The following is a 12,230-nucleotide window of genomic DNA, read 5'->3' as shown; positions in this document are numbered from 1 at the left end:
CTGCTGAAAGATCAGCCGTTAAACTTATGGGGATTCCCTTGTGTGTTATTTGTTGTTTTTCCCTTGCTGCTTTTAATGTTTTCTTTGTATTTAATTTTTGACAGTTTGATTAATATGTGTCTTGGCGTGTTTCTCCTTGGATTTATCCTGTATGGGACTCTCTCTGCTTCCTGGACTTGATGAACTACTTCCTTTCCCATATTAGGGAAGTTTTCAACTGTAATCTCTTCAAATATTTTCTCAGTCCCTTTCTTTTTCTCTTCTTCTTCTGGAACCCCTATAATTCAAATGTTGGTGCATTTAATGTTGTCCCAGAGGTCTCTGAGACTGTCCTCAGTTCTTTTCATTCTTTTTTCTTTATTCTGCTCTGCAGTAGTTATTTCCACTATTTTATCTTCCAGGTCACTTATCTGTTCTTCTGCCTCTGTTATTCTGCTATTGATCCCTTCTAGAGTATTTTTAATTTCATTTATTGTGTTGTTCATCATTGCTTGTTTCATCTTTAGTTCTTCTAGGTCCTTGTTAAATGTTTCTTGCATTTTGTCTATTCTATTTCCAAGATTTTGGATCATCTTTACTATCATTATTCTGAATTCTTTTTCAGGTAGACTGCCTATTTCCTCTTCATTTGTTAGGTCTGGTGGGTTTTTATCTTGCTCCTTCATCTGCTGTGTGTTTTTCTGTCTTCTCATTTTGCTTATCTTACTGTGTTTGGGGTCTCCTTTTTGCAGTCTGCAATTTCGTAGTTCCCGTTGTTTTCGGTGTCTGTCCCCAGTGGCTAAAGTTGGTTCAATGGGTTGTGTAGGCTTCCTGGTGGAGGGGACTAGTGCCTGTGTTCTGGTGGATGAGGCTGGATCTTGTCTTTCTGGTGGGCAGGTCCACGTCTGGTGGTGTGTTTTGGGGTGTCTGTGGACTTATTATGATTTTAGGCAGCCTCTCTGCTAATGGGTGGGCTTGTGTTCCTGTCTTGCTAGTTGTTTGGCATAGGGTGTCCAGCACTGTAGCTTGCTGGTCGTTGAGTGAAGCTGGGTGTTGGTGTTGAGATGGAGATCTCTGGGAGATTTTCACCATTTGATATTACGTGGAGCTGGGAGGTCTCTTGTGGACCAGTGTCCTGAAGTTGGTTCTCCTACCTCAGAGGCATAGCACTGACTCCTGGCTGCAGCACCAAGAGCCTTTCATCCACACGGCTTGGGGAGGAGGCGGCCAGGGCAAAGAAAAAGAATTTTAAACTTAAAGTATAAAACCAGGACGAAAATGAATGTTGAATAAATATGAGAACGTATGAGAAAATAAATTACAACTAGTTGTACTTTTACAAAAGCTGACATATACATATCACAAACTCTGGGAAAAGTTACATAATCATTTAAATGAACTGTTCAAGATATCCCTGTAATACTTTTGTTCCTGCATTTTTGGCTCCATACTCTTTGATAACCTTTGCATGTGACAGTGCATTTGTAAGCATCACTTTCCATGGAGAGAATAGAAGGATAATAGAATCTTTCCTCTAGAGTGGTCGATTGAATTTTTTTCTCCAACATTTTATTATGAAAAATTTTTGTTTGTTTGGAGAGGGAGGTGTCAGGTGCCGAGGATGGGCAGAGACTGCAGGGTGGACTTCTGCTTTCATGCCTCATCCCGGGAGTGCAGTGGTCATGCTGGTTGTTGTGGACAAAGCCCAGCTCTGGGCAGGGAGCCAGCAGCACCCCACCCCCTGCCCCCCTGCCTGCAAGACCCCTGCTGACCCAGTCCTCTGGCATCTCTTCCAGTGCCCCAGGATCAACGGCATCAAGGTGCACACTAACAAGTGCAACCGGAGACAGGTGGTCCTGGACCTGCAGATCTGGTGAGCCCTCGTGCCCCTGGGGCCAGGTGTGGAGGGCGGGGGAACACTGTGGGAAGAGCCAGGTTGAAGATGGAGTCGCAGGGAAACACTCATTTGGGGTGTGAAAGCCCCTCACAGCGCATATGCCCCTTCATCCCCCTGGGCTGGAGCACAAGGTCCCTGCTGGGATGGGGAGGAGTGGCAAGAGAACGGATGGTCCCAGGGGAGCCACTACTGTCTGAGCCCTCAGCCCAGGCCTGGCTTCTCCCATAGACCAGGCACCAGGCGTGTTTTGGGTACCAAGGCCTGGGCAACAGAGCTTTCTTAGAGGCCAGGTCACCTGGAGGGTCAGACCAGCTGTCTCAGAGAGGATGTAGCAAGAGAAAGCAAGTGTGACGAGAAAATGTAGGGACTTGTGGTGCAACCCAGGGAGCTCCGAGCACAGGCTGTGAAAGGCCAGCAGGAGAACTGGGCTCTGTGGTACCTCAGAAAAACTAAAGGATGCAAAGACACACAAGTGACTTGTTCAGTGTGTCGGGCAGGGGCATCCCTTTTGAATGAGGTTTGTAATAGGCTTGAGTTAGAGAGAATGGAGATTCAATCCAGGAAGTCTTCCTGGAGGTGGTGGGATTTGAAATGTGCTTAAAGGACCAAGGATAAACTCCTGAGGTTCCAGAAGGTTGCCATTCACTTCCAGTGCCTCTGTATTTCCTGTCCTTAGCCCAGAGGCTGGCGCTGAGAACACGTTGGGAAGACAGGAGGCAACTCCAGAACACCCATCACTGTATGGGGGCTGGTCTCAAGTGTGTTGAGATGGTAATGGCAATTGGGCCCTCCCGGCCCCAAGCCTCTGCCACAAGATCCTGTGTGAATAGTTGGGGCACGTCAAGGTCATCTAGCCCACGTGCCCAGCTTTCCAGTCATCTCGGGGAACCCCTGGGGTCCCTGAGTTCCCCCTGCCCTTCCAGGGGACACTCAGCATTTCTGTGACGTCTGGCTCCTCTGCCTGTGCCATGCAGATATTTGATGGCCACCCTGTCCCTCTGCATCTCCTTCAGTCTTTTGATGGGGTCTCTGCTCTCTACTTTCAAGGGCACCCATTCTGGGCTTCCTGTGCCCATCGCATGGCAGGAGTTGCCAGCTGAACTCAGGCTTCTGAGAACTTGTTACTGTGCCCACCTCACCACCCCCAGCAACAGCCTGCATGAATGGTGGATGGAGGCTGTGGGGCTGCTCTGTGTCCCTGGGGAGGAGGCCTGGTAGAGACGGGGCAGAGGCATAGCAGTGTGCGCACCCAGACCCCCTCCTTCGCATCTGCGGGGTGTCGTGGGGCGAAGTGGTGCCCAGAGGTCTCTGCCCTCGTGGGCAGAGGGGGGGATGCACATGGGACCTTTGGGTGCGGGGACGCCGGGGGCTGCCTTGGGGGGTCTGGGCAGTGTCTGCGCAGAGCTGAGAAAAGCCGAGGCTGTCAGGGAGTCCACATCCAGGTGATGCAGGGCTCAGGCTTGGCCATCTGGGCTTGGGCTGGGCCGCACTGGGCAAGTCTCCCAACCTCTCCTGAGTCGTGGACCCGCCCCTCCTCTCTACCTTCCTTCTCCCTCCCCACTTTCAGCTACATCGGGGACTGTGAGATCAGCGTGGAGCTGCAGAAGCTACAGGCTGGTGTGAACGGGATCCAGGTGGGTGGAGCCCGGCGTGACTGCCTCCAGGTTGTGGGTCAAGGCAGGGGAAGTGGGCTTATGCTGGAGGAGGCTGCAGCGGGGGTGTTGACACCAAGCACAGAGGCTAGTACCAATCAAGGGATTCCAGGTCCGAGATCATAGGGCCAGGAAGTGGTGGCTGGGTTTCACCACCCTGCCGCTCAGGACAGCCCCACACCTGCCTCTGTTCATCAAACCCCCCTGCCAGAGAGGCTTCGACTGCCCTGGGAAGTGAGAGGCTCTCTTTATTAAACTGTGCAGAGCCGATGCTGAGAAACTGAGGTGGAAGGAGGAGATAGAGCTATTTTATGGTAGGAGTAGAGGAGCTGAGCTGGAGCTGGAAAGCACTCCTGGGTCCCGGCCATGGTCAAGGCTGCAGCCCCCAGGCAGCAAGGCAGTGGGGGGCAGGGGGGGCCAGCTTGTGGCCCTTGGAAACCGGCAGAGGGGTGGAAGCTGCACGCTGGCTTCTTTTCCCCCGAGTGTGGTCCCTGCTGTGACGGCAGGTGGCCCTGACATCTGGGGATGGCTTGGGCATGAAGGAGCAGAGCAGGTGCGGGAGGAAGGGCGGCTGAGGTCCCTCCCGGCCCTCTGTGCCATCCAGCTTCAGGGCACGCTGCGGCTCATCCTGGAGCCCCTCCTGGTGGACAAGCCCTTCGTGGGAGCTGTGACCATGTTCTTCCTTCAAAAGCCGGTGAGTCCCCAGGACGAGGCGGGCTTGCCGCTCCCTGTGGGCCGGCGCTCGCCCACTGGGCCCAGGTACTGGGTTTGAGCCCAAGAACGCTGCCGAAGCCCACCTGGACCCCCCATCTCATGTGCTCCCTAAGGCGGCCTGAGGTGCTCGACTCTGCTCTCCCCGAGCCCAGGAAACAGCCTGGAGAAGTGGCTGAGGTCACAGAGAGGAGGCTGTAACTCAGAGCCCTCGGATGCCAGGCTGGCCTGTGGCCGTGCCCTCGGGCCGCTCCTGTGGTCCCGGCAGAAGCAGCCCTCCTGACAGCCCTGGTCCTGAGCAGGACTGGGAGGCGCCGTCACCCGCCCCGACCCCCGCAGAGGGCACCGCCCGCCAGTCGGCTGAATTCTCCATGGGGGCAGGGGCGGGGGCAGGGCCCTTGGCAGAGGGTTCTCAGCCTGGGCTTCTGGTTCCTTCCAGCCTAACAGCCTCCCTCTGCCCCTGCAGCACCTGCAGATCAACTGGACAGGCCTGACCAACCTGCTGGATGTGCCAGGAATCAGGTAAGTGCCTGTGCGAACCGCCAGGCAGGCCCGAGGTGGGGCCCTCCGGGCCGTGCAGCCAGTGATGGGAACCACACCGTGGCTGTGCCCTCCCTCTCCCTCTCTGCACGAGGAGAGGGGTGGGCAGCTGCCCCCTCCAGGGGGATAGCATTGGTGTGTTTGGAGTGACACCATCAGGTGAGATGTCCTAGAGGAGGCCCCGTGGGCTAATGAGGGGCGAGTGCAGGCTCTGGAACCAGGCCAGCCAGACCAGCCTCCTGGCCCCCCCTCAGCCACTGTGTGCCTTTGGACAAGTGACTTCACCTCTCTGGGCTCTTCCTCAGTAAATAGGGAGCCTGGTTCCTCTGTCTTGAGGCCCCTGGGAGAACAGTCAGGTACGTGCGGTGCTGGCACAGTGGGTGTGGATACACACGAGTGTCCTCCTTGTCCACATCCACTCCCTCCCCGACCCAAGTGTGTGTGAGAAGCCCAAGTGGCTCCCGCCCAGACACAGACACTGGCATGGGAGGGGGCAGCTGTCACAGCAGAGGCCAGTGAGGAGGAGCTGGTCTGGGCAACCCACCTTCCTGGGGCCGGTGTGGTGCTGCGCTCAGAGCCTCAGGCCCCTGAGAGGAGCAGAGAAGGGCTCCAGCCCCGTGTGGACACACCTCCCAGGAGGGAGGGACAGTGGACCATCCAGGGTAGGCCCTGGCTGGCTCGCCAGGCCCAGCAGCTGTCCCCACCTGCAGGGACGACCACTCACTCCCTCACTGGGGACATTCCCACTGATCTTCGCTCCCTGGGCGCAGAGAATCCAGTCATGCATTCTTTCACTTAGAAGATATTTCCTGAGCACCTACTGCATGCCGGCCCACTGCCCCTGTCTCCCTCTACTGGCGAGATAGAGTCAGGCAATAAAGAAGGAGGATTTCAAGGTGATGTCAGAGAGTAGAAGGGCTACAACAGTGAACACGTACCTGGCATTTACTGGGCACTAGGCACTGTTCTCAGCACTTCACACGTATTAACTCATCCTCATAACAACCCCAGGAAGTAGGCATAATTATCCCCATTTTAGAGATGAGGAAACTAAGGTCTGGAGAGATCAGCAGCTTTCCAAGGTCACGCAGCTTGTGGGTGACAGAGCCAAGATTCCAACCCAGGATCCATGTCCTCGTTCTTGGCTACCATGCTGTGATGCCTCAGAGAACAAAGCAGGATTGGGGTGGGGGGGCTGAGGGGCGGTCAAAATGTACACCCTACATCCTCCCCCTGACCCCCCATCCAGGCAGGCTGGGGTCAGGGCTGCTCTGTCCCGAGATGGGCCCACCTGGCCCCAAGCTCTGCTCCTGGTTCCAGCTCCAGGGATGGGCGGACAGGCAGGCGGCCTGGGGGAGGTGGTGCCGCCCTCCACAGCTTTGCGTGCCCACTGTCCCCAGTGAGGTGTCAGACAGCCTGCTGGAGGACCTCATCGCTGCCCACCTGGTGCTGCCCAACCGTGTGACTGTGCCCGTGAAGAAGGGGCTGGACCTGACCAACCTGCGCTTCCCTCTGCCCTGCGTGAGTACCCGCACGGGCCGCAGAGCGCTGGGCCCAGAGCTGAGGGACAGACGGGCCAGGGAGATGCACCCTCAGATGGTGATGCTCACTTCCGCCCTATGAGGGCCTGGCATCCTATTTTATGGGGCAAAGACTGAGTCTCAGGAAGGTTGAATGACTTGCCCAAAGTCACCCATCTTGGGAGGGAAAAAGCCCAGGGAGCATTCCTTCCTGGATCCTGGTCCCCCCATGCAGCCTGTGTTGGGGAATGTGGGCAGTCACACTCGCTCCCGGGAAACTCCAGGAGGCTCCCATTCTCCCTTCAGGGACAGGAGGCTCCCATTCCATCCTTTGGGGGCAGGAAGAATGCTTACGTCTTCTGGGAAGGAGCCAGGACGTGGGGCTTCCTTGGGTGCTCAGCCCCACTGCCCCCGCCCGTCCTGGGAGCTCAGAAGGCCCCTGAGGAGGGGGCCAGCCCTCAGCGCTGTCCTCAGGAGGACAGCCGCATGGCCTCCCTGCAGAAGGTGCCCTGGCCATGGGGCTCAGGGCCTCAGGAGAGGGGAAAGTGCCTATTTTTACCATCAGAGCCAGGTGTGAGGCATCAGGCCACACAGGGGTGACGCATGGCCCTTACCCCACACTGTGCGTTTAGCAGTCTCAGTACAGCACCGTCACCTACATCATAGCTACTGCAGACATTCTGTCCTTAGGGCATATCCCACTAGAGATGTACTGTCAAGTGGCTACAATTTAAACTCACTTGGAATAGTTCCTCTCTGTGTGTCTGTGACAACTGGCCGTGAATATTTACATTGATTTGTTTCCTTCCACTTTCTGTTTCTAGAGTTTAATTTTTACCTTAACTTCCTTTTACAATCATGCAAAATATTTGCACACTTCTAAAGGCCAGTGTGAAAAACAAATTGTACTTTAAGGAGTCTAGCTTCTACCACCTAGTCCCTCCTCCTCCAGTATTTTTCATTATTTGTTTCCTAATATGAGCACATACACGTATGATGGCTGTGGGTACGCATCTGATTACACGCATAGTCCCCCTTTCTTGGATGGACGGCAGCAGGCCACAGCTCTCCTCACCTTGCTGTCATCATGCATGTGTCATGAGGGTCACCCCATGACAGTGTGGTACGTGGTACTCCACCAAGTGAATGTACCGCATCTATTCAACCAGTTCTCTACTGACGGATGGCTGAGCTGTGTCTGGTCTTCTGTTATTTCCAATTATGCTGTCATGAAGAGCCTTGTCCATATCTTTTCATGTTTGCCAGTATGTCTTTAGGATAGATTTCTAGACGTGGGATTGCTGGGTCAAAGGGCAAATGCACATGTATTTACTGATATTTAAAAGAAATAGTTCTAGGCCAGAGGCCTACTGGCCCCCTGAACTGTGTGTTTCCTGGTTCTTGTGCTCTGTTCTGACTTGAGACATAGCCTAGGGTGTTGGGAGTGGGGTGACTCAGTGCTGGGGCCTTTACGAGCCCAGGGACCGACTGCCGCAGCAGGCAGCGGCCACAGGGGTGTGTACACGTGGGTAGTGGGAAGAAATGACACAGGGCCTCAGTCTACGTGTAAGCTAGAGAGGGGCTGGAACGCAGGAGGAAAGCCGCTCGGGTGGCGTGGCAGTTGGCACAGGACGAGGAAGTGGCCGCGGTGGAATGGGCCCTTCACGGGGCAGGCTGGAGGCACGGAGGGGTGGGAGGGCCGGGAATGTGGTGCAGTGGACAGAGCCCTGGGCCTTGCCGTCCCTTGCTGCGTGGCCCTGGCCAAGAGGCTGTCGTCTCTGGCTTCTGTCTCCCTGTCCAGACATGAGGAGGGTAAGGTGGGGCTGGGGTGGTAGCTGATGGCCTGGGCTCTGATGTCGGGGGCTTTGAGGGCCCTAGAAACAGCTGTGAGGCCCGGGCTGGGGCATTTTCCAGGGAGTGATCAGAGCCCACTTGCTGGAGGGAGAAAAGCTGGCCCAGAAGGACAACTTCCTAGGACTCCGAGGCAAGTCAGACCCCTACGCCAAGGTGAGCATCGGCCTGCAGCATTTCCGGAGCAGGACCATCTATAAGAACCTGAACCCCACCTGGAACGAGGTGTTTGAGGTGAGGCTCTCCTTAGCGGCTCCCAGCTGCTCTCCATGCCCTCCAGGGCTCCACTCTGGGTGGTTCTGTCCCAAACAAGGGAGGGCCCTACCTTCACGGTCCTCACACACCCACGGGCAACACTGGGCCACAGGTGTGGCCCTCGGGAACAGGCGTCCAGAGATGGGCTGCTCTGGCCCCTGATGCAGGGCCAGCCTATTGACAGACTCCTACGTCCCTTCCCAACCAGAGCCGACTTTGTTGGAAGTTTTCAAATCAAATCAAAGAACATCAGGGGCCGTTCTGCCCCAGTCCTCTCAGCCTTCCCTCCCAGAGCCAGACACCGGGAGCCTTAAGTTCTGCCTTAAGTTCAGCCACAATCCTTGTCGTGTGAAGGGCAGGCCCACAGCCTGTTTGAGTGCTGCAGTCTGGAAGCGGCAAGCCCCGGGCAGAAAACACAGCAGCCAGCATCCCGAGCACCCACCCTGCCCACAGGCTTGCACAAGCTGCCTCTAGTCCTCCGCACCCCGCGGGAGAGGGATCACTTCCTTCTTACAGGTGCGGTTCTCCAGGCACTGAGAAGGCAGGACCTGCCCGGGGCTCCGAGCTGGCAGGTGGCAGAGCTGGAACCTGGCTCCCCTGGGGTCGTGCTTGAGGTCTGCTTCATCAGCCGTTGTGGCCTGCAGGTCAAGTCACCTCTCTTTCCTTCCAGTTCATAGTGTATGAAGTCCCTGGGCAGGACCTGGTGGTGGACCTGTACGATGAGGACCCTGACAAGGATGACTTCTTGGGCAGGTGAGGAGGAAGGCCATGCTGGGCCTGGGGGCGCAGGGCTCTAGGCCTTGAGGCACAGGTACCCCTGCTTCCACCGCCCTCGCTGCACTCTGACGTGGTGACTGTACCAGGCCACCAGTCCCATCGTTCCGCACCGCTGCCACAAACCTCCCCCCAGATGCCTCCCGAGTGCCCAGCCCTGAGCGCCAGCCCTCTGGGGGTACATGGAGGGCCCCGACGTTTGTGTCCCGTGGGCTCTGCTTTCTGTGCTCCTCATAATGCACCCAGAGTCCCCGTTTGGAGCAGTGGGCAGGGCCAAGGCTGGCACGGATGGCCAGGCCCCCAGTACCCAGGAACCATCTGCTCACTCTGAGCTGGCACTTGGCTCCCCTGGGGTCATGCCGGAGGTCTGCTGCATCAGCCGCTGTGGCCTGCAGGTCAAGTCACCTCTCTCTCCTTCCAGTTCAGAGGAACACAGAGCCTCAGGGCTGAGAGAGGATTGAAATGACCGGCGTGGGGCTGGCTATCAAAACTCTAAATTTACATGTGTTTTGGCCCAGCCACCCCAATTCCAGGAATCTCCTATAAAAGCATTATACCTGAAATGTTTATCTGTGGTGACAAACCAAAAAAGCTGGAAACGTGACTGTCCAGAGTCAGAGGACATTGCCTGAATGTTTCAACAAATTTGTCACTGCCAAACTACAGAATATCCCGCAGCTTTTAAAAATGATGAGTAGGATCTATGTATGTTGACCTCGAGGATATTCAGTTCTATCTAGGGAAGTAGGGGAAGCAGTTGGGAGTGACCTGAGCAGTTGATACATCTTTCCAGGGAGGATGGACATGTACGTGTGTTTGCATGTGCTCGTGTGGACACTACACCACTGCTCATCTCAGAGGCTGGGGTTAGGAGGCAGCAGAAAAGAGAATTTTACCCAAATCTTCTTACTCCTAAAATTTTTAGCTTGTTTCTGTGAACAGGTGATTTAAAAAAATAGAAACAAAACAAAATGGGAGGGGAACAATCTGACCACCCGAGAAATAGCTCACCACCACGTTACTTATTTTTAATTTTTCATCTTAATGAAAGGAGTTGTGAGAAAGGAGTTGTGATTTTTGTAATGTTGCAGATTAGAAGTGTGTCTTGTGGTTCGTGGTTTAGGTAACTGATTTCAAGTGTGTTTTGAGCTCAAGCACATTTCTAACAGTTACATGGAATTAATTTCCCCTCTGGCTCTCACGACGCTCCAGTTGGGCTTGGGTCGGGCGAGGCGGAAGGCAAGCCATGAATGTGTTACCGCCTCTCACACACATGCCAACTATACGTAGCCCCTGGAGGGCATCTGGGCCAGTTTTGGAAAGGGAGGGGCATTTCTGGTTATTACAGTGACTGCGGGAGGTGGTGCCACTGGCATTTAGAGGACACACGGCAGAGAGGCTAAATTCCTGCAATGCATGGGCAGTTCTGCACAGTGAAGACTCATCCCAGCCCAAATACCAATAGCACCCTCATTGAGCAGTCCCGAGCCAGTGTGTCCAGCAGTGTCTGCTTGTCCCCCTCTGGGATCAGAGCCACCTGCCTGCCCGGGCAGCATGCCCAGTGGGAGCAGCCCCAATGGTTAGACAGTCCTTCCTTTGCTTGAGCTCAAAGTGGTCTCCCATTCATTCTTGGGATGAATAAGGTCCTCCGTCTCGAGAGTCCCACTCAGATATTTCAAAATAGATTTCAGAGTGGGCCTCCACGCCCGCTGCTTGTTGCTGCCTCTGGGCTGAGCTGACTTTCCGCTCCCTGTGTATTCCAGCCTGCAGATCTGCCTCGCGGACGTCATGACCAACAGAGTGGTGGATGAGGTAGAGTTGGTGCCTGCAAACCCCTCCTTGTGGACAGCATCATTTCCATCCCAAAGTGTAGTACTTCTGTCCTTCCATAACCACCTCTCCTAGTCTAGAGCCTACCCTGTCTGGGCTGGTTCACCTCTTCCCTGAAGCCCCTATTAGGGCCCTACTGGGTCCCAGAACTGAGCTGCCTGGAGAGTCAGTAGTGTCCCACTGGCCCTTTCCCCAAGCTCTCCTCCCCCTCCCCCTCCCCCTGCAGTGGTTTGTCCTGAAAGACACAACGAGCGGGCAGCTGCACCTGAGGCTGGAGTGGCTTTCACTGATCACAGACCCGGAAGCTGTGATAGAGGTGAGTGCGGGCTGTCGTGCTCCCTGGCAGAAGGGGGGAGGGGGGAACTTGTGGCAGGCCTGGTCCATGTGAGAGCTGTGCGGGGAGGCAGGGAGGGAGCTAGAGAGCTGAAGCCACAGATCTTGCCCACAGAGTCCTCCAGCCAGCCCCACCTTCTGGGGAGCATGTCCCTCAGCCCTCATCTCCACAAAGGGCGGATGGGATCCTTAAAAGCTCTGTTAGTGCCCATCAGCCCAGTTCATAGGGAAGTCCACTGGTTCTGACTTGAGTCTGTCATGCTGCAGTTGTATTTTCAGCCTCAGCAAGGAGCTAGGTTGTGAGGGAAGGTATGGCCAGTCTGGAGGGCAAGGGCTGGCTCTTCAGGCATGAAGAGGCTTCTCCTAAACCAGTCTGTGTCTCCTGATGCTGGGGGCACCTAGTGAGGGTTTGTGTCTGTTTGTAGGACCATGGTAGTTTTTCCACTGCCATTCTCGTGGTCTTCTTGGAGAGCGCCTGCAACCTGCCGGTGAGTGGTGACACAGCCAGAGTGTCACACACACCCTGCCTTGTGCCCATCACTTTCAAATGTCCACGTGTTGCTCATTCACCCTGTTCTTCTCGTGCTGCAGAGAAACCCTTTTGAATACCTAAATGGTGAATATCAAGCCAAAAAGCTCTCCAAATGTGCCAGGGTAAGTGTGGGTGTGAAAGCAAGTCACACAGCTCCTTTTCCCCAGAGTAACCACAGCCCCGCGTCTGCTGGGCGGTGCCGTGCACACACAGCCCGGGGCCAGTGAGCGCCGCCGTTCACTGAGCCTGCAGCGAGCCAGGCTCCGGGCTTGGCAGTCATCCCCACACCTGCTATGCCTGAGTCCCATGGTGGCCGTGCATCCATTTTATTGCCATTTTAAAAACAGGACCCGGAA

At 55.4% G+C, this 12,230-nt stretch overlaps 1 protein-coding gene across 1 annotated transcript in view; it reads left to right on the top strand.

Annotated features, from left to right (window-relative positions):
- The window catches only part of ESYT3 (extended synaptotagmin 3), a gene marked incomplete at both ends in the record, with an annotated part of 56,797 nt that overhangs the window by 31,927 nt on the left and 12,640 nt on the right, over positions 1 to 12,230 (top strand). The window contains 11 exons of the mRNA XM_082840302.1: positions 1,776 to 1,852; positions 3,444 to 3,510; positions 4,133 to 4,222; positions 4,706 to 4,761; positions 6,180 to 6,300; positions 8,214 to 8,384; positions 9,076 to 9,158; positions 10,943 to 10,991; positions 11,236 to 11,325; positions 11,768 to 11,830; positions 11,934 to 11,996. Of these exons, the coding sequence (XP_082696428.1) occupies positions 1,776 to 1,852; positions 3,444 to 3,510; positions 4,133 to 4,222; positions 4,706 to 4,761; positions 6,180 to 6,300; positions 8,214 to 8,384; positions 9,076 to 9,158; positions 10,943 to 10,991; positions 11,236 to 11,325; positions 11,768 to 11,830; positions 11,934 to 11,996 (930 nt within the window). The remainder of the gene's footprint in view (positions 1 to 1,775; positions 1,853 to 3,443; positions 3,511 to 4,132; positions 4,223 to 4,705; positions 4,762 to 6,179; positions 6,301 to 8,213; positions 8,385 to 9,075; positions 9,159 to 10,942; positions 10,992 to 11,235; positions 11,326 to 11,767; positions 11,831 to 11,933; positions 11,997 to 12,230) is intronic.

This window comes from Leucopleurus acutus (assembly GCF_964270905.1).
Source record: "Leucopleurus acutus genome assembly, chromosome: 5".
Classification (NCBI taxonomy): domain Eukaryota; kingdom Metazoa; phylum Chordata; class Mammalia; order Artiodactyla; family Delphinidae; genus Leucopleurus; species Leucopleurus acutus.
The sequence above is the reverse complement of the archived record's forward strand: the minus strand, read 5'-3'. Positions and strand labels throughout refer to the sequence as shown.